At 38.1% G+C, this 20,692-nt stretch overlaps 1 protein-coding gene across 5 annotated transcripts in view; it reads left to right on the forward strand.

The window, feature by feature from the left end:
• Positions 1 to 5,194: 5,194 nt before the first annotated feature.
• The window catches only part of ankrd6 (ankyrin repeat domain 6), a 36,491-nt gene continuing 20,993 nt past the window's right edge, over positions 5,195 to 20,692 (forward strand). For 3 of the 5 annotated variants that reach the window (XM_023347360.1, XM_014471393.2, XM_023347362.1), the window contains exons 1-3: positions 15,689 to 15,760; positions 15,876 to 16,230; positions 18,595 to 18,693. In XM_023347360.1, the coding sequence (XP_023203128.1) occupies positions 15,943 to 16,230; positions 18,595 to 18,693 (387 nt within the window). In that variant the 5' untranslated portion in view covers positions 15,689 to 15,760; positions 15,876 to 15,942. Of the gene's footprint in view, positions 5,390 to 11,373; positions 11,700 to 15,661; positions 15,761 to 15,875; positions 16,231 to 18,594; positions 18,694 to 20,692 lie in introns of those variants that run through there. The other 2 variants (XM_023347361.1, XM_023347363.1) reach the window with 1 other exon arrangement.

Here is a 20,692-nt window from a genome sequence, read left to right on the forward strand (position 1 = left end):
TCATGATAACACAGATATACTTCAGGTTTTCTAGTCATTTGTTTTTAGCCATTATTCTTCCCTTCTCAGCTCTGAAACTGAGAATTGCTTTCCCCTGACTGCCAACTTCATGATCATCTGAGCTGCAAGTTCAACAGATTCTACAGCTACTCAGCAACATCTGCCAGTTTGACCAACTTCAAAAAGACTGATAAAGTTTTTAATGTCAATTTTCACCATAATGCCAGGACTCTACTGACATCTGCTGGCTATGCTGTGGTACTTCCATCAAATGTGTCGCATCAAATTATGAAAAAAAGACACTACATCTTTACATATTTAAACAACTTTCTGTAGTGAGTGAAAGAGAAAGGTATAGAAAGAAGAGTGACTGGGTATTATTAAGTACAATGCAGCACCAGTCAAAATCAAAAATGTGCAGGACCTGACTCCTGTCATCATCAGAGCTCAGTTCAAAAGAGGTTCACATTGCTTACACTCAATGGCAAAAAAAAAAACAACAAAAAAACTAGCAGAACATTACCTCAGGCTTACCTCCAGAAAAGGGGTATGCCGTAATATAGAGTCAGATTTCTGTTCTGGAATCTGAGCATTCAAAGGCAGAAATATTTTCTTTCTGCTTTTGTTTAGAAACCCACCGTTGAACATCAAAGGCCGGCTGAGAAAGAAAGGCACATTTCACCTCAGCAACGTTACTATGATTTAACTGAGGGTGGAAACATCAGCTGGCAAGTTGCTTGTGGCAATTTGTGGATGTTCAGGTTGAAAGCCTACACCAGCCAGTTTGCTCTAAAGCCAGTGGGTAGGCTGTCGCAAAGTGCCAGTGTCTTTTATGGCTACAGGAATGTCATTCAAAAGGAAGAAAGAAGGAAAAGAAAAAAAAGGAGACAAACAAAGAAATGAACAAACAAAAGAGAAAAGAAAGTTCAATCCAATTATTCATATATATCAAACTGATCCTTATTATCAAGCAATGCAGTCAAGTTCAGTTCATTATTCAAATTGGGTAAAATGCTTTCCATATTTGTAAACCCAGCAGATTGCATCGAATCATTGGTGTGCAGCATTCACTCCTAAACCAGCATGTAGAGACAGTGGGCTCTACATGATGCCTTTAGTTAGCTGTAAGCAGCCCCTCATGCTCAGCATGTATGACAATAGAATGAAAACGTCCCTTTTACAGGACGAACCCTCCTACAAAGCCTCAGCTCAGTGTGAGTGCTGCAATAAATGTACCGTTTGTTTCCCCTTGAATGATGCCACATCTGCAGAAACAATGTAGTTATCAGTGAAATAGCAGAACTGAATTAAATCCATAAATACACAGATTTTCAACATTAGAATATTTATTATCAAGCAGTATTGCACAACAACAAATTACCAGTTTAAATGCTCTGGAAATGATGTCTCCTCTTATTTTGTTTTATTCTGATATTTTTGTCTTGATGTGCATTAATATTATCATATTGAAAAAGATTTTAATCTTTGTGACTCATCTTTCTAGTCACTGATAAAATAAAGCTTGTGTTATTATATCTCGCCCTAGTGAAAAAAAATATTTACTTTAGTATATTTCAAATATACTTACATTTGTGTAAGTACATTTTAAGTATACTAAGTATTAAGTGTACTGCCTTTAAATATATACAAAGTATACTAAAAGTATGCTTGTGCCAATTTTGACATTATAACTTTAAACACACTTAAATATAATTGGACCAAAAATACACTTAAAAAATATATTAAATAAAAGTATACTTTAAGTGAACAAAATATGTATTTGCCCAAGTGAAAATATACACTTGCTCAAGTGTATATTTAAAAGATATTCTAAATATCTTTAAAATATCTGTCAAAGATATTTTGTGTATATTTTAAAATACATGTTCAAAATAGATTTTTTTTTTATTCACTTAACGCTTACTTTAAATGATTAATTTCAGTATGTTTGAAATTACGTTTGAGTGTATACTTTAGGCTAATAAAGTATGCCTTTTTAGGTGCCTCAATAATCTTTTACTATTTTTGTTAAAATGGCAAAAAATAAAAAAATAACAATCCTTATGGTGGAACGTTTTGTAATGCTGTCATGCCTCAAAATATCAAACATTAACACTTTAGTAACAGAGGTTCTACAACAAAAACAGTACTTGTTCTTAACACTAAATGTTGCAGGTATCTTCATGTCTCTCCGAATATGAGCTGTTGTTTTCAGTTTTTTTACAAAAAACTATCATTTACCAATCCATTTTCAGATGTATGATGTAAGGTCTATTATTGAACTGCATTAGCTCCAGTTCACACTCCAGACCAGACCAGTGGCAGTATTCCACACTTTCAGATCTTTTGAAAAGCGCCATAAAAAGACGAAAAGCCATGAAGCCAGAGAAGAATCAGATTCTGTTCAATTCAAATTCGCCATTTTTACTCATCCATCCATCCGTCCATCCATCCATTCATTTTCTTCTGCTATATCCGGGGTCGGGTCGCGGGGGCAGCAGCTTCAGAAGGGAGGCCCAGACTTCTCTCTCCCCAGCCACTTGTCCCAGCTCCTCCGAGGGAATCACAAGGCGTTCTCAGGCCAGCGGAGAGACATAGTCCCTCCAGCATGTCCTGTGTCTTCCCAGGGGCCTCCTCCAGGTGGGACGTGCCCGGAACACCTCACAAGGGAGGCGTCCACGAGGCATTCTGACCAGATGCCACCTCAACTGGCTCCTCTCGATGTGAGGGAGCAGTGGCTCTACTCTGAGTCCCTCCCAGATGACTGAGCTTCTCACCCAATCTCTAAGGGAGAGCCCAACCATCCTACGGAGAAAACCAATTTCGGCCACTTGTATCAGCAATCTCCTTCTTTCGATCATGACCCAAAGCTCATGACCATAGATGAGGGTTTCAACGTAAATTGACCGGTAAATCGAGAGCTTCGGTAAATCAAGAGCTTGACTCAGCTCTCTGTTCATCACGACAGACTGGTACAGCGCCCCCTTCACAGCAGACGCTGCTCCAATCCGCCTGTCGATCTCCCGCTCCCTTCTTCCCTCATTCATGAACAAGATCCCAAGATACTCTGCCAAGGAGAGGCAGAGGCTCGTATAAATATTAGGAGCCTCTGCTCGTAATACTTATGCAATAATATAATATTTAATATTATCGTATAAATATTTATACGAGTAAAAATATTACTCGTATAAAAATGTTATACGAGTAATATTTTTACTCGTATAATATTTAATTAAAAGTAGAGAGGGCCTTGATAATAGTTAGTAATTTTGGTAAATTCAAGCTGGTGACGTCCTAGTCCAAGTGAGGATCAACAACAGAACATTCCCATTCACTGCACTTTACAGAAACCTACAAAATAAACCATAGAGCTATTAAACAGAGAAAGTACTTGTATTTTAAAGTGCAGAAAAATGGCAAAGAAAAAAACTATGACTTAAAGACAATGTGGAGCTTCATCCTCAGAACTGGTTGGTGATCTGGTGGAGCCAGAGCCTCTTCTGAGACAGGAAGGTCTTTAGGTTTTCTAACACCTGATCCCTGGCTTCCTCTTTCATCTTCATTTGTTTAGACTACAAAAATACAAAAATATGAAGATACAAACAATGATGAACGAGTTATAACAACAGCCTCACAATATCAAAGTCTCTTTGGGATACTGAGCTTAAATAAAACCAGGTTAAGTTTATGAAGAAAAATATTATAGTCGCACAAACAGAGCCTCCATGCAGTTAGACGACAACACAACTGGACAACAACTGATGGAAATGAAATGTGGGTCACGAAAGGAACCGAAGGGACAAAAGCTGCTAACGTGTAGCTGGTGCTAAGTTTGCTCCAAGATGCTAATTATCTTCGTTTAATTATAAACAGTTCAGTACACATATAAACAAACATACGTTGGTTTCAGAAATAATTATTTTATCAATTTTATTGTTACTTTTATGATTATTACTATAACAATCATTCAGCTTCATGTTCTAACTGTTCTTAGGAAGGAGAAATGTCAGTTTGTCTGGAGTGAAACTGGAATACTGTGACATTGAATTAAAACAATACTCTGTACTTGGTGAAATATTTTTCACATTTCCTCTAAAGTGTACCTATTGTTTTATTGTGCTAATTTTCATAAGCATGTTATCTGTAAACTTTGAATGTATTGACAATTTGTACAATTCTGTGATAGTATAATGTACTGTTGAAAAATGTGGGTAAGACTTTATTTGATGGGGTGTGCATAAGACTGACATGACACTGTCATAAACATGACATAACACCTGTTAGGAACATACTAACAGGTGTCATAAAGTGTCATTCGGTAAATAATGACACTTTCAATGAGAAGTTGCTTTAAAAGTTGGATGACAGGTGTTATGTTTATGACAGTGTCATGTCAATCTTATGCATACCCCATCAAATAAAGTGTTAACAAAATGGTAAGATATTGAAAGCACAATGTAATTAGTTTCACCTGGAAAGTGTTTTGTAATTAATCCTTCTGTGTTCTGGTAGTCTGATGTGTTTGCAGTGCTGTAGTGTGTATGAAGCATGTAAAGTGGCAAAGCAGAATAATAAAAGACATTAAGTAGCTAAAAAGTGGACTTCATTAGCAATTATAATAGAAAAATAGTATAATTGTATCATACTGTAATCACACTATTAATATATAAAATGTGTAATGCCAATATGCTTAAAATACATTTTAAATATATAAAAAATGCAATGTACTTAAACCTCACTAAGTGTAATTTAAGTCGTTCCAAAAAAGTACTTGAAAGTACACTTAGTACACTTAAAAACTATTTAAATACTATTAAAATACACTAAGCACAAAATTAGATGTTCCAAAATGTCACACTTTAAGTTAACTAATCCTAAGTGAACTTGAAGTATACTCAAGTTCACTTGAGTGAACTTATTAGTTTGACTTCAAGTATGCTTAAGTATGTTAAAATTGAATATACTTAGTATAGTTATTTTTCACCTGGGCGTGCTGAAACGCTTATTAATATTTTATAATTAAAAGCTTGTCTGTAGCCTTTTGCCAATGAGATGTTTACTATCTGGAGAGATGAAGAGAATGAGAAACATTAAAACGTGTTATATCTATTTATTTATTTATTTATTGACAAACTGTTTGAAAATGAATCTGCCTGGTAGAAAGGAGGAAGTGTTTCCTCGTTCCGAGCAGCCGCGGCTGTTGACACGGGACTGGGACAGACACTGAGGGGGCGGCGGGAGAAGCGCGGACGGACCTGAGTGGGTTTTTTACTCCTTTCCTCCAGACAGCGGGTCGCCTCCTCGGGTAAGGTCGCCTCTTCGTGTCGGCAGCTGGAAGAGTTTATTCTGGAGCTCGGCTCGAACCTCGACACTGTCTGTTCGTTCTGAGGTGAGTTTGCTGATTAACTCGTGTTTTGCGTGTTTTCGCAGTGCTGGACTGAACAGGAGCTCCGTGATTCACCTTTGTTAAAAATTACATTAGCGACGCTAGTGGGGCAAAAGTAGAAGCGAAGTGTTTCCGTGAGATTGAACGAAACATTTTCTAATATGCTTTTCGGGTTTTGTTTCTGTTGTATCGCCTCGTAAAGTTGTGAAGCCCGCAGCTTTAGTGACCATGTAGATAACAGAGTGTAGCTGTGGCTGGTTAGCTGCTTCCCTCTCACTGAGCCTCAGCTCGCTGCTTCCCTTCAGTTCAGGGAAAAGTGCAACAAACTGCAGCCTGTCGGGCTGAAGGAAGAGACTTGAAGTTGTCTTGTATAGATCCGCTCTCTGCTCACATTACGTTCTCAGAATTCTGACCTCCGGGGAATTACCTCACAAGATAATGTTATGAGGCAGATGAGTTATTATGCAGAATCACAAAACCCCTCAATCACGGCCGTGCTGGACATTAACTAGACTACAGGCTCCGAATAGTGAAGCACCTGGATAAGGTACAGCGGGATTAACTGAAAACTTCTCTGCAAATCAGAATTTTGCCTGAGGTTTATCCTTAATATTCAGATAATACGGGCTCAGTCAGGACACCAGATGATGAGATGCATAGTTATGAGGTTATACAGTGCTGATTGTGTGTTCTAGTAATAAACTGCAAGTTAAACACAAACTTCCACCCAGAAGGCAGAGAAAGAGGATTTTGGTTTTATGTTTTATGGAAGAAATGATCTGGGAACAGCAGAGTGCATGAAGGTTCAGGCTACACATGGATGATCATTTTTTTAACTTTTAAATAATTTCCCGTGTTTGTTAACCTAATGATGCATATGTTAGAGTTTTCACTGCTCTGCTGCATTTAATGTTGGATGATAACAAGCTGAACCACAATCCGGGATGCTTACAAAAAGCAGCCAGGAAGCCATTAGCCGCATATTGGAGCAAACCAATATGATGGTATGGATGATGAAGGTAGAATGATTTTATGTTTTAGTGTATCATTTTAAAATTGTAGTTTTATCTTATATTTCTTTACTTTAAGAAGACTCAATTGTTTTCCAATTCAATAAAAGTCTTTCATCTTTTGTTTATTGTCAAGTAGATAATATGAAAAAGGCACAACAGATTATTTTGTGGCCCCAAATGATCATATGAGAAGCTTTAAGGAAGAAAAATGACTCCATTATGTCCCTGAATGTTTAAATGGCTAACCACTTAGTGTATATCATTTCATGGCTGTATGAAATGAAATAATTTAATGCAGTGAAGCAGCAGTGATACGTCCATCTGTCCATCTGTCCATCTGCGTGTGACCCTGGGGAGCTGATTAGCACAGACCAGAGCTGACAGTGGCAGAAGTTACCAAGTGTATAATGGCATCATAGTGGGCAGGCAAAGGCCCAGTTACACATTTATGAAACCAGACACTTGAGGTGATTGTTAGGTTTATAAGGAGGTCAGACTGTTATATAAGGATGGCCTTACTCTGTTTTTAAAAAGATCTTTCATACATAAACATTTTACATTAATTTTAAGTCTATTTCTTGTTTTCTGCTGTAAAAGCTGGACATAAAGCTTCTTTTTAATACTTTTTGACATTAAAAGGGGCTTTCATCTCTCGCTCATCTCAGTTCTGCTTAACTATTTATGCTTAGCTATAACCAGTAAACTCCACGCATAATGTTCACTCAAGTGGATGGGTGGTGAGGGGCATCTTTGTCAGATGCTCTGCTCCACAGCTGACACTTCGCTCTCCCAGCTGGAGAAGAGACAGGATGAGCAGCTTCCATGTTTGTAGGAATCATAAGTGAACACCTGATCCCTCAGAGTTCAGAGCATTAGCCTCATTATATCAGTGTGGATGAGGGGAGGGCGATATAGGACTCCGACTGGCTCATTGTCAAAGATCATTGTAAAAGAGAGCTAAATACAAGCATCGCAGTAAAAGTGAATCGAAAATGTAATGGAAATTATTTCAAAATGCAGACTAAAGCTTTGTTGGTTGATTTATCCTGTTTGCCGTTGGAAATGAGCCAAAATAGGTTTTGTAAATAAGCAAGATGTTTTAAATGCAAATGAAATATTCACACCTCTTTAGAGGGAAGTGAGGGTTGTGGCATGGGCCCATTGCCTTCCTTTTTCTTTCACTAAAAATACAGCGATAGAAACATGTTCTCCTCAGAAAATAAAAGCCAATCTTGACTTTCCCAAGAGCGACAGCGTGTTTTTTTTCTTTAGAATTAATCTTTGATACTGATGATTTGCTAACTGGGTCTGAACAGTGCAGAAAAACGTTAAAAATTAATTTCGGATCTTTTTTATGGTCTTTTATTTCCGTATGTGGTACTGAATCGGACATGTATCCAACAGTGGCATCACATTTCTGCCGACTTTTACATCACTGACATGCATCATCATTCTGCACCAGAAGAAGTAAATTTGGCAAAAGGTGGTAAATTTGAACGTAAACAATGACTGAAAATTATAATTATGAAATTATGAAAGAAACACATCACAAAGCCTCCACTCCTAGTTTCAGCTATGCATCCAAATAGACTCCAGAAGGCCGTGGCTTTTAGATGTGAATTGAGCATCAAATGAAATCATTGCCAGGTGTGATTGACCCAATCATCGTCATTTACGGTTTCTCAACACCTGTTAAACCATCTGGACTTTTTTCATTCTACAAATTCCTACCTGTCTTTTGATTTGAACTCAATATATAAACAGCATGTTGCATGTCTTTCAAGATGGATTTTTTCAGGATCGTGAGACCAAAACAACATTCTCGGTAAATTAAATGCAGACTTTTAAAATACCACACTACAGTAACAATTTAAGCTCAAAACTGAAGATGGTTGTAGTTTTGCGACCCCAGGGGCTGACATATTTGAGATCTCCAGAAGTAGTTGATACCTGCAAGGCATGTTCAACGAGTGATGAGAAAACTACTCGGGATACACATCACTCAGGAGCTGTGTGCATTCCAATGAACGTGAGGAGCCAAGCTGTTGACCCCAGGTTGACCTCTTAGCAAAGGGTGATAAAAAAGCAAGAAGGACATTGTTGTGTTAGTCCAGCTCATATGAGAAAATGCTTAATAACTTGGTTCTTCCAAAGATTTGTTTTCTGTAATTGCAAAGATCGTTATTGCTCTTGGGAGAACAGGTTAATAAGTATTCACCAAGGCCTCCTCCCTGAGCCATGTGAACAGGGAGGGCTTTCTTATTTTGAACTGAGATCAGACTTCCAGAAAGTTTGCACAAAAGCCCGTTGCCTAGCTGCAAAGTAAGGAGCCTCTCTGACCCTGCTGCGCCTGCTTTGTGAGGCAAGTATGACTGAAGGGATTCTCTGCAGAATTGTGTGGAATGCTGTCAGCCAGAGAATTTGCTGCCTTACTTAATTGTATTCAGTTTTTAGCTGGCATGCAGGTGTCATTCAACCATGGTAACCATGGTGCAAAGAAACTTATTTCGTACAAACAATTGACCTCTGACAGCAAAAGAACAGGGTCCTGTTAGAGCCTTCATTTGATTCTCAGTTTGTTTTGTTTATTTTGAATATTTAGGAAAAGGTGATGTTTTAAATCTCACCAGACTCTGTTGTTTGTAGATGAATTTAGAGAAACTGAGATTTAAAGACTCTTTATTTGTGTCCTTTTTTGTTCGGTGTGTTGACTGGAGTTTGTAGGTGAACTACAGAAGAGTTAGAACATGTTAAGACCAGCTGAAACACATAGATTATGATATCATCTTTAAGTCTTCAATCTGGTGCATTAGCCTCAACAAGCCCTTTTTTTGAAGGACAGTTTTGTTTACAGAGACTTCATAATTAATTTTAATTGTTGTTTCTGTTGTTTTCTATATTTATTTTGGATATTCCAAATGTCTTCTAGTGCCAGTGTTTAAATGTTCATTAGAATTTAAAGTTTATTTATCTTTGAGGATGTGTTCTTGCATTTTTATGCCATTATTACTATCATATTACTTAAAAATGTTCTCAAATAAACAATACCATCGTTTATCGCAATAAGCTCTGGGACAATTTATCGTTCAGCAAAATTTGTTATTGTGACAGGCCTACTCATATATCAGTCTGACCCAAACATCAAAGCCACACAGATACAAAGTGAACTGACATGACAGACACAATTATTTGCTATGTTTTAGATTTTATAGATTCATATCATTAGATCCCTTTTCTCTCTATCTATTTGGGATATAATCCATAAAGCAAACATGATGGATTATGTATAAAATCACATCACATTGCAAATAAACGTTACAAGAATGGGTTCATAGTGGACTCTTTATTTTTTTGCATTCATCAGAAAGTTTCTTAAAGATAATCCATTTTGTCTGGATTTCGCCCTGCAGGGCCATGAGAATGTGGTTCAGTCCTGCTGCTGAATGCCAGTCACTTTCTGAAATAAAATGTATATGCTGATATTTGGGGGATTATCATTACAGACTAATCGCTGGGAATTGTATGGAAATGTACACTGTCCCTCTGCTCCTGTTTCTGACTTATAATCTTGTGTGTATGACTTTGTAAGGTGTCTGGAAGACAGAGGCCCAAAATATAGTTATCAGAAGGCAGCGCACTGTTTCTCGTTTTCCATTGCGACTATATGATCTACAGATGACCAATATTTCCTAATTGCATTTGTAATTTCCCTTCTCAGAAATGATGGTTAAAATTTTTTGTTTTCTTCTTCTTTATTGCTTCATTCTTCTAAAATTAACTTGACGATTATTGGGCTGAATCCGCTTCGTCTTTTTTTTGCTGGAGCTGCAGTGTTGCGTTGGTTTCAACTTGGCTAATGTCAACAACTAATGGGATGTTAAGATCAAATAGTTGGTAAGACTTTATAAGCAGTTTGATACAGTAAGAATGAAACCATACACACATAAAGAGTATGTAATAACAGTATGTAATGTCTATCGAATGCTGTTTGTCTTCCTTTTATACTTTCCCTTCATTTTACTAATTTATATTTGTGTCATTTCTTTTTGTCTTGTTGCCCCCCATGAACACGTGTCTTTGTTTTCTTTCTTTCTTCCCCTCTCATGTTTCTTCTACAACTCTAAATTTTGTTAGATATGCCCTGTTCTGTTCTTCCTTTCTGTTTGTCCAATTTTGGTTTAAATAAAAATCACATAGACATACGTAAATTTAAATTCACAAATTTAAATTATGTAGGCTTACACAAACTAGGGTTAGGTTACACAAACACACACACATAGGTTAGGAACATAACAGGGTGAAATACACACACCTGCATTTCTGAGTCTGAATTTCATACTACAAACAAGCAAGGTGGTATGACAATAAAAAAATCCTTGAATTCTTGAATGAAACACTTTTCATAGACTGTAAATTGTAAATAACTACTAGATGCTGAAAGTTCCAGTTGTTATGGAGAAATTGGCAAAAATATTTATTCACAGGACATTTAAAGAACTTTTTAGAATTAAAATAAGCAAATATATCCTGGCGGAGATTTGAAGCTTCGTCCCAAAAGAGTTAACCTGGTAGGGGCTCATTGCCCTTGTGTATAAATCTCGAAGACCCAATCAGACTTTAGAAATGTTCTAAATTCTCAAACTTGGTAACTTCAAATACTTGAAATATCAAGTTTGAGATTTTAGAAAATCTTCAAACTCTTCTTTTTATTGTTAAAAATGTCTACATTTCAATATGATTTGGTGTTTTTATCACTGTATGAGATGCTCTAGTTCTGGTCTGACCAAATCTGCCTCCTTTTTGTTACTCTTTATGATTTTTTGGTCTGTCTCACATGATCCCAGAAGGACTGCAGATGGGTTTTACTAACTGAATAGCAAACGTGTCGGCCCCCTCTGTTTTCCTGTCGAAGCTGATGTGAGCAGAGCACACACTGATTTTTGTGTATTTGTTTTCTTTATCTGTGTTTCCCAGACTGTAGGTGTATGATGGCGTGCCGTCCTGGCCGAGTGGGCAACTTCTAGCAACAGGAATTCAGTGACACTGGCAGCCCCCCACCAGGCCATGCTGTATCCCTGTGTATTAACTAGATTACCAAGCAGCTTCACCTTCTCAACATTTCTCAGCATCTGGAACTCTATGTTCAAAGACAGCCGTATCACTCGCCCTGCTTCATGAGCCAGCAGGATGCAGCTGAGGTCCTCGCACTTTCCGAGCGCCTCCTCATAGCTTCACACAAGGGACAAGCCGACAATGTGGTTCAGCTTATCAACAAAGGTGCAAAAGTAGCCGTCACCAAGGTGAGATTTTCATTGAGACTGAGCTTCGAGAATACGTAATGCACAGGTGTTGTTTGTTTTCATTTTCTTTGCCTCATTACCAGTGAAAACAGAGTATCATCTGGTTGGTCAGGCAGATCTGTTCAACAGCTCAGATCAACAAGTCCAAACATGTTTGTCAGATTTGAGTAGTTACTAAAACATGTTTCTTACATTTTGATGGCTTTGTTTACAGTCCTTCTTCAAGTCTTTCCATTTCTATTTATAATTTGATTTGTGTTGCTAGTGATCTCAAGAACATCATGTATAATTTGCAAGGGCACTTTGCATCCTACATTTACATTCAAACTGATTGTGAATGATTAATAGTTCAATCAACGACTTTGGTTATCAACCTCTCCTCTGAACCAGTCGATTCTGAGCTGAACTATACCAGCTTTAACAAATTCCCACATAATGCAGCTGAACAAACCAATATTGATGTGTAAGTTGTTGTGGGAGACAGTTTTCTGATACAACTGCAGTTTTCAACTGCGTAGAACCCACTAAAAAAGCACCAACAGATGAACCTATTTATGTCAACAGGAAGTAGTTTCATTAACAGTACTTAAGCTTAAATGTGTTGCACAAATTCACCTAACTAGCAGTGGAGAGGTTCCTGGTTTCAGGTGCAGGCTGGTTGGGCATCAGGGAGTTTCTCTCCACTGATATTGCTACCTCTCACTGAGCCACAGAGCCGACACTGAAGGGTTAGCTGGGGAGTTTCACGACTTCTTTCCCCAAAATGTTCACAAGTTGGGGACTCAGTGTATAAAGAACTTGAATGTATTCACTGTCTTAACAAGAAAAAATGTTCCAGATATTTTAGTGGAAGGAAAGTTGTACTGTGACTGGTTTCATTTTCTACATATCAAAAATACATTTAAAATAACTGAATACCACTAACCCTCTGAGCTGCATGTGTGTCCCACAATGCCTTGCTCCATTCCTTGATTATGGCCATCATGGTGTCCCATCAGGAACACCATGATGTTTCCAAAGACAGAACTGAAGACGCTTTAGGTCAGATAGATGAGAAGTGATTAGATGTGAATGTGTGTGTGAATAGGAATGACTGATTTCATGTGAAACGTTTTTGAAGGTCCTGAAAAGCGCTATGTAAGTCTGACGCCGCTTCATTGGCAACATGATGATTCTCTTTCAAATGTCTATTTAAGCTTTTTCTGTCTATCATTAAGTATCACATAGTAAGCTCAAAAGAAAAGGGTTAAACTGTCACATGTTTGCTTGTTAGATTTTATTAATGATAAAATATAATGTTTACCGAATGGACATTTATGGTGTTATTTTTATATTTTGTAGTATGAGGGAACTGTTTCATGTTAGTCCTATTGGAATAAAACCAGCCATCTGAAACGAGAGCGGAGAGACTGTTGAAATCACTGTTTCAGACCATGTTGATGTGTATTCATGTGATCATACATAAGGACTACAGCAATGTTAGATTTGTTGCTTTTCTCTGATGGATGTATTTTGACCAGCTGTATTTAGGCGTTTTGATAGAAAGCCATTACAAGAGCTTAATCCAGGCTAAAGAGGGCAGAGTTTCGTAAACATTGCTCTGTCCAGGAAAAAAGAATGCTGGGATAGATATTAGGTGGTTGCTATGGTGAACAGGTTTAGACTGAAAGAAAACAACAAATATTTAGCCCCCAGTTAGGCACTGGGATCTGTATGGTGGAAAAGATCCAATGAGCCATCTTGAGAGTCTGAAGTGAATTCACTTGTTATGTCATATAGCAGAAACAAAATCACATATAATGACATAAAACAGCTGAATATGCTGGGATTGTAGATTTACTGCATAGGCATTTTTTAAGGTATTTTATATCTCAGATGAAGTAGACCAAGCAGTTTTGGAATCACGCAGTTGAGGAAAACCAACTATGGTTTTCCTTAAAATGAGTTCGTGTAATTCTATGAATGAGTGTGTATTTAAAAGAGAGGACTTGCAGACTTGACAAGTTGCTAATAGACAGAAAACATGGCCCCAAAAAGGCCTCTAACATCCTGGTACAAGGTCCTACAAAAACCTGACACACTACGCTTATTGATTATGGAAACTAGCTCTTTTTCAGATTTGATGGTCTCAAAGCATTTCCATCCAGGAACACATAATTTGCTGACAGGTTATGTGCCAGCAAGTTATGTTGGCACATAGCACATCATCCAACTATGATGTAGATCATTTAAGTGATCCACATCACTTAAATGATGTGTGTGCTGTGTGGATGAGAGAATCCAACAGGCCAGCCTGAAGCAGAGGCCCGAGGCAGAGGCCTGCTGCTGGCCTGAGGCCTGCTGTAGCTCTGTCAGCGGCTTCGTTCCAGCGAGGTCCAGTGTAACCCAATCTGCAGGCTGATGAATGTGGATCTGTGCCGCACCCAAACACAGCAGACCTCAACCTGGCAAGGTGTCTGGTGTTTAATCCCACACACAAGCCTTTTTTGTGTGGGAAGATGTGTAATTAAATTGTGTGTAGTCATAATAATTACAGATTCATAGTAATCACCTGAAAGGAGTTGTTTGAAGTTTGAACAGTTGCCCACATGGTGGTATCTGGCAAGACTGCTTATGTTCATCCAGTTAGAATAAAGAGTGCTAGACTGTGCTAAATATAGAAATTGTTTAAGAAAATATTCTAAATTAAACTATTTTGTCGCAACTAGGCCTGTCACAAGAAACAGTAATGAATTAATCGCATGGTAAATGAAAAAAACAAAACTCAATAATTTTTATTTGCTTGATTTATCGTTTTTTGCTTTTCTCTCTCTTTTTACCAAAAACTGATTGATAAACGTCTTCAATCTGGTGCTTTGGTCTCAACTATACCTAAGGATATTTCAAATGTCTTCCAGTTCAAATGTTTAAATGTTCACTAGAATTTAAAGTTTATTGTCATTATTGCTATTATCTTAATTGAAAATGGTCTCAAAACAACAATATTATTGTTTATCGCAATAAGTTCTGGGACATTTTATCATCCAGTAAAGTTTGTTGTCGTGACAGGCCTAGTTGGAACTATTATCTTGCTGTAAAAACTGTTTTTTTTTCTCACTCCATGAGAGGATATTGCAGTGGCTGTAGTCTAAAGAGAGGAGGAGATCACTTAAGGAGACCGTTCTGTGTTTGGGTCCGAACCCAGAGAAAGATGGTGCAGACTGTTAGAGTTGAGATGGGTTTAAGATGGGCAGCTACGGCACGCTCAAGGATTTTGGACAGGAAGGGGAGGTTGAAGATGGGTCAGAAGTTTGCAAGATTATCAGTGTCAAGACCAGGTTTCTTCAGAAAGTAGGTGATGGTAGCTGGTTTGAGAGACTGTGGGACAGAAGCAGAGGTGAGGGAGGAGTTAATAATCTTTGTGATGAGGGAGGAGATGGTTGGGAGACAGCATTTTATGAGAGCTGAAGGGATGAGGTCCAAGGAGCAGGTAGGAGTTTTGATGTTTGACAGAAGTTCAGAAAATCATAACTATGACAAAAATATAAGTCTTTTTGTCATAGCTAACTTTCTAAATGAATTCTTATTCAGTTTTCATCTAGTTTTCAAAAGGAAAACGTAACTATAAGTAAAACAACCTCTGGCCATTTTGGTTTGGGTGGCTGTCCACAGACTCGTCTCCAGCAGGATGCTCATGTCATTTTGTATTCTCTGTTTGGCTCACATGAACAGCTGTGCAGATTCTCCCCTTATCATAGGGCTTAGATTAAGGATTTGTTTGTTTCCCATGGATTCAGTGATGTGGTACATTACGGTGTGTGACAGATTGTCTTGCCTTGTGCTACCAGAGGATCACAGCCCATTTCACAGCAATTTAGACATTTAGAGCCATCCAACCCTGTGAACTGTGTGTGGGACTCAACCCCTCAGTGAAGATGTGATGTCCTCTACCTACAGCATCATGCGTGCTTTTGTGTCCACAGTACGGCAGAAGCCCCCTACACCTGGCTGCCCACAAAGGTCACCTTGAGGTTGTGCGGATCCTTCTGAAAGCTGGATGCGATCTGGACATTCAAGATGATGTAAGTGGATTGAGTCAGCTATAATGACCATAGCTGTTTGTTATTTATTGTAATCAGCCACTTCCATTCCTAACTGATGATGGTTATGAGCAGCTGCTTCTTTTTTTGCTTTCAGATCCTTTTAAGTTGGAAAAATCATTTCAACTGTAAGTTAATTTGAACGCATTAATAACTGTAGACTAATGGCCTTCGGTAGCCTTGAATGGGACCCTCTGGAGTGCCCACTTGTGGGAGAGCCTACAGGATGCACGTCCATTTTCACAGACAGTGATAAGCCAGATCCTTGGCGTTGTCAAGTGAATTCACTGTGGTCAGTGAGCCCTGCAACTGGACGCAGTTTGTCCTCCAGGACATGGGGGAGCAGGACTTGCAGACTAAAACAGGAGGAAGAGGAAAAGGAGGAGGATCAGGGAAGAAGACAGTGGAGAAAAATTGGGAGAGACACTGACGCATCAGAAAGAGTGAAGGAGGTTAGCCAAACCTAATTTTAATGAGCCGGTGGAACTCTGTGTCCCTTCAACCTTCCTTCCCTTAACAACCTCCAATCCTTCACTACTGGACCTGTGTCTGGCTCAGCTAAAGTCTAGCTTGGAATGACACTTTTCTCAGCTTTTCCCTCCCATTTTTCCTTTTTTCTCAGAGAAATCATGTGCGTTGATTTTCTCTCAGTGCTTTTATGTCACATTTGACCTGCTCAGTGTCCCTCACCGCTAATCTGCTTGTAAGCAGCTATTCCCTTTATGGTTAAGTATAGATGTAAGCTGAAGCTTTTTCCTGGAACTCTACAATCCAATATTGGGCATAATTATGTTCAAAGGAGCATATTCTTGTAGAGTATTGTTATTTGTGTCATTTTTTCACCAGTAAGGCTGGTTTGTAACTAAAGAGCTTAAAGTTAGGGAAGCAGAATATGGTCAGTTGTCTTTAAGCCTGCTCTTCAGGAATGACATGTATTATAGGTGCATGTAATTTTTTACATTTTACATCTTTCTAATAGACTTTTAACCTGTCAACAGAAATACAGAGTGAACAAAGGAAAGCAATGCTGGATTTCTGCAAGATCCACAGAATCTCCATAATAGCCAAACCCCTTTTTTCCTTTCTACCCAGATTTCTGATGTAGTTTGGCCTCATGATACATTTTCCTGCTAGCATTTTGCTTAGCCTCCTCTATAGCAGTCTTTCAATTTTCATGTTAAAGATGATATGTAGTTATGGAAAACCCTTTAAGGACAAGAGTCCTCAGATTTAAACCACAAATTGTCACTGTAGAGAATATAATATTTTTGCACAGCAGAAATGGAAGCAGAACAAGAGTTTTCTGGGAGAACTCAATACATATATATATATAAACAAATATAACATGTTTAATCCTATCTTTTCTTTTTCTGTTCCTAGAGTTTTCTGTTGGTTTTTGAACCAACAGAAAGAGTGTTGTGTAAATTACCAAGCACTGTTAGATGAAATCAATCAAACAGGTTCATGTGCATATTGAGCACAATACAGAGAGCTTGTAAGACAATCAATTATGAAGCAGCTCTGAGTGAAAGCTCTGCCAGCCACAGTCAACACATGGGTTTTACACCAAGGACAAGGGATCCAAAACAAAGGAGAGATGGTCTGGCTCCCATGCAGCTGCAGGAAAACAACATCCAACCTTGTGTGTGTAACCCAAACAGGTTCATTTGGCGAGAGTTCACAAGCACATAATATAACATGATCAGCAGATGTTACCTTACATTGTCCACCACAAAAGTTAACTGGATGTGACTGCTTGTGCAGTTATGTTCAAGCTAAAGTTGATCATGGTGACAATGTTTTCCAAAACAACAAATGAACTTGGAACAAACACATTCATTTGCCTTTTTAATTGATAATTATTACCACTAGTTCAAAGTGCTAAATTACTAGCCCTAAACCAGTTACAAGCTATGTTTTTACGATTTTGAGTTATTGTGATCCAGTGAATTAAACCTTTCCACTTGGGCCTTGAGGGACACAATGATTCTTCCGTATGCTGTGTGTCCTGCTGCAGCCTCAGGTGTTCCAGGCCCTTTAACAGCAAACTGTTAATATTAGTATATCTCTGTAGATTTAGGTATTTTGATCACTCTTTCTTTCTCACACCTCAATCATTTTGAACTACCAATAGGATACTTTTCTTTTTATGTGTTGTATCCAGCAACATAGTCTGGATACAACAAAGAAGATCATTCTAAAATAAATGGTTTTCTGAGTTTAAAAATGTGATCATATGTGACATTTTTACTGGTCACTCTAGTGCTCTTCAAGTACCACAATTTACTGAGCAAATGTTTGTGTTATTTTCTCTGACACCAACATTTAAACCTGATAGACCTGTGCTCATTTTCTACTACTAAAGCATGATACTTAAACATCCATTTGTTCATCTTTCTTATAATTAAAAAGTCTGAAGGTTTTATTGTTGTCTTCAATGAAGGAGTTAACATTTTGACATTTTGAAATGGACTTCTGAAGCCTGGATAGACTGCGCCTCTCTGTACTTCAAACATTCTGCTTAGCTTTAACCACATTCTCTGTGATGTGATCTGAACACAAAGACAGGATTATCTGATAATAACATGACATTAGAGGAGCTGCACTGCTGTGAGTTCTGGTTTTTAGATGTATCTGTGGAGAGCGTCTTTGTAAGGAGTCGTCATTCAAATAAAGTTGGCTGATTTAATTACCGGTAGTCATATTATAAAAACTGTTGCTTCTAATTCTAACTACACAACATGAGTCTCTACTGTTGTTACTAATGTCTGGTGGCGTCAGAGGTTTCTCATTGCCGTGCCTGTGTCTGTGTGCAGGGGGAGCAGACAGCCTTACACCGTGCTGCCGTGGTGGGAAACACTGACATTATCAGCGCACTCATCCAGGAAGGGTGTGCACTGGAGAGACAGGATAAGGTGTGAGTCAAAAGGCACACAAAGGCTCACACTCATTCACAACAACACACAGATGCTAACGGGACAGAGGGCCCATCACGGTCAGCATCACTTGCTCCATCTGAGTCGGTGTGAGGGAGTCTTCTCACCAAAATAAAAATAGCGATGATAAATTATAACCAGTAACTGTTTTGCTGTGACTTTGTCCAGTCACTCCAAACTCAGTGCAAAGATGAAACTGTAAAAAATCTGGATTGTATTTCTGATGACTTTCCTATTCACTTCCATTTGTGGTAGAGATCAGAGATGATCTGTTCTTTAAACTAATCTTTGATTTATGCACAGCAGTTACAATCTAAAAAAAAAGCTAAAATTCCTGCAGATCTTAAGGAAACATGTAATATTATCAGATGTTTCATGAATGAAGCTGAAGCCAGATCTCTCAGTAGAGCGCTGCATTGTTTCTTTGAAACCCAAAATCTGCAAAAGCAAACAAAAAACAAAACAAAGATTTGTAAGCATTAAATTTCTATTTGTGCTTTAGAAGCTTGTTGATGTCGAACATCCCAATACAAACGGTTTTTTAACTCTATCTATAACTTGACTGGGGAAGTTGCTCTATCTGCCTCCAGATATGATCCAAATTAGAAATCTGGAATTTACAAGCAACTACTGTTAAAAGGAGCTGAAATGAATTATGAAGTTATGCTTGACTGACAGAAACATAGTGTGCTGGATACATTTAGTCAGTATGAAATGTTTAGCAGCCCAATAATTACTATCTGCTCTGCACTGGTGACTCATGCCCTTTTTGTAAAACATGTCTAACTGTGTTTTTGCTTTGTGGCAGAATGAGAACCTGAGGCTTTGACAGGATCAGTTAGTCGTGTCATTAGGCTTTATGGATTCTCATACTTTGTTTTCTTTATCAATTTCTGGCTAAAGCAAAGTTTGAAAATCATAACTGATTCATGATTGGCAAAGTTATACATCAATTAGTGTTATAACTAACACTAAGGTACAGTGTTATGGTGTACATCCATAACACTGCCATGATCACGTTTGTCAGTCAGGCAAAGCAACAGGTGGAGGAGGGGGGATAAAACCATGGTAACAAGTTTATTTTAGAATCTGATCGAGCTTTAATAGTTTATCACTATTGTCTGTGTGGATAATTCAAAAACAGATAGAAACAGGTAATAGTGCCTCTGAAGACTGAAGTTTTTTAAGTGCAAAATGGCCTGTACTGGTGTAGCATTTTATCAAGACCCCAAAGTGCTTCACTCTGTATTCAGTCATTCACACACACATTCACACACTGATAGTGGCTAACTATTAAATAGAAACCTCAGCTGCCCTGTGGCAGTCTGACAGACAGGCCCTCTGACCACCACATCATGGCTCTCTGTCACTGATGGCACCATCTGAGACTGCTGCAGAGGGCAGGTTAACGGTTGTAGTGAGGCTGGAGAAGACACTTTATCCAACCTTAAAGTATATATAATCCTACATTTTTGCTGTCAGTTCACGTGTTTTCGTCCTGTGAGGAAGATTGTTGTAGAAAACAGTCACAGTGCAGAGTAGAGGGGTAGATGCCATGTTGGATGACATGATGGAGCGTATCTGTGCCTTTGAAATTGACGGGACAGGAAAATTTTTATTTGTTTTCTCTGTAGTTTGTTTTAATTTTGTTAAACGGATCGAATTGTTGAGGAAATTTGTTGTGTGTTTTATAGGACAATACAGTTCCATGTTGTAATGGAGAAAATATCTGTAAAACATGGCAAAAATCTGTATCATCAACATTTGAAAATTAATTTTAATGAACAATTTGGGGGTAAAGGAAGAAATTGAAATAATTAAGGCAGAATAAACCTCAGTGTTTTCAAATAATTTATTAGAAATTTGGGCACTCTCAAAATGACAGTGTGCATTGACTCAAATAAAATCTTCCACAGCAGGATAACAAACTGTGTTTGTGTAGAATATTAGCTTCTTTACTCCAGGTGTCTGACAGGGA

This window comes from Xiphophorus maculatus, chromosome 15 (assembly GCF_002775205.1).
Source record: "Xiphophorus maculatus strain JP 163 A chromosome 15, X_maculatus-5.0-male, whole genome shotgun sequence".
In the NCBI taxonomy this organism is placed as follows: Eukaryota; Metazoa; Chordata; class Actinopteri; order Cyprinodontiformes; family Poeciliidae; genus Xiphophorus; species Xiphophorus maculatus.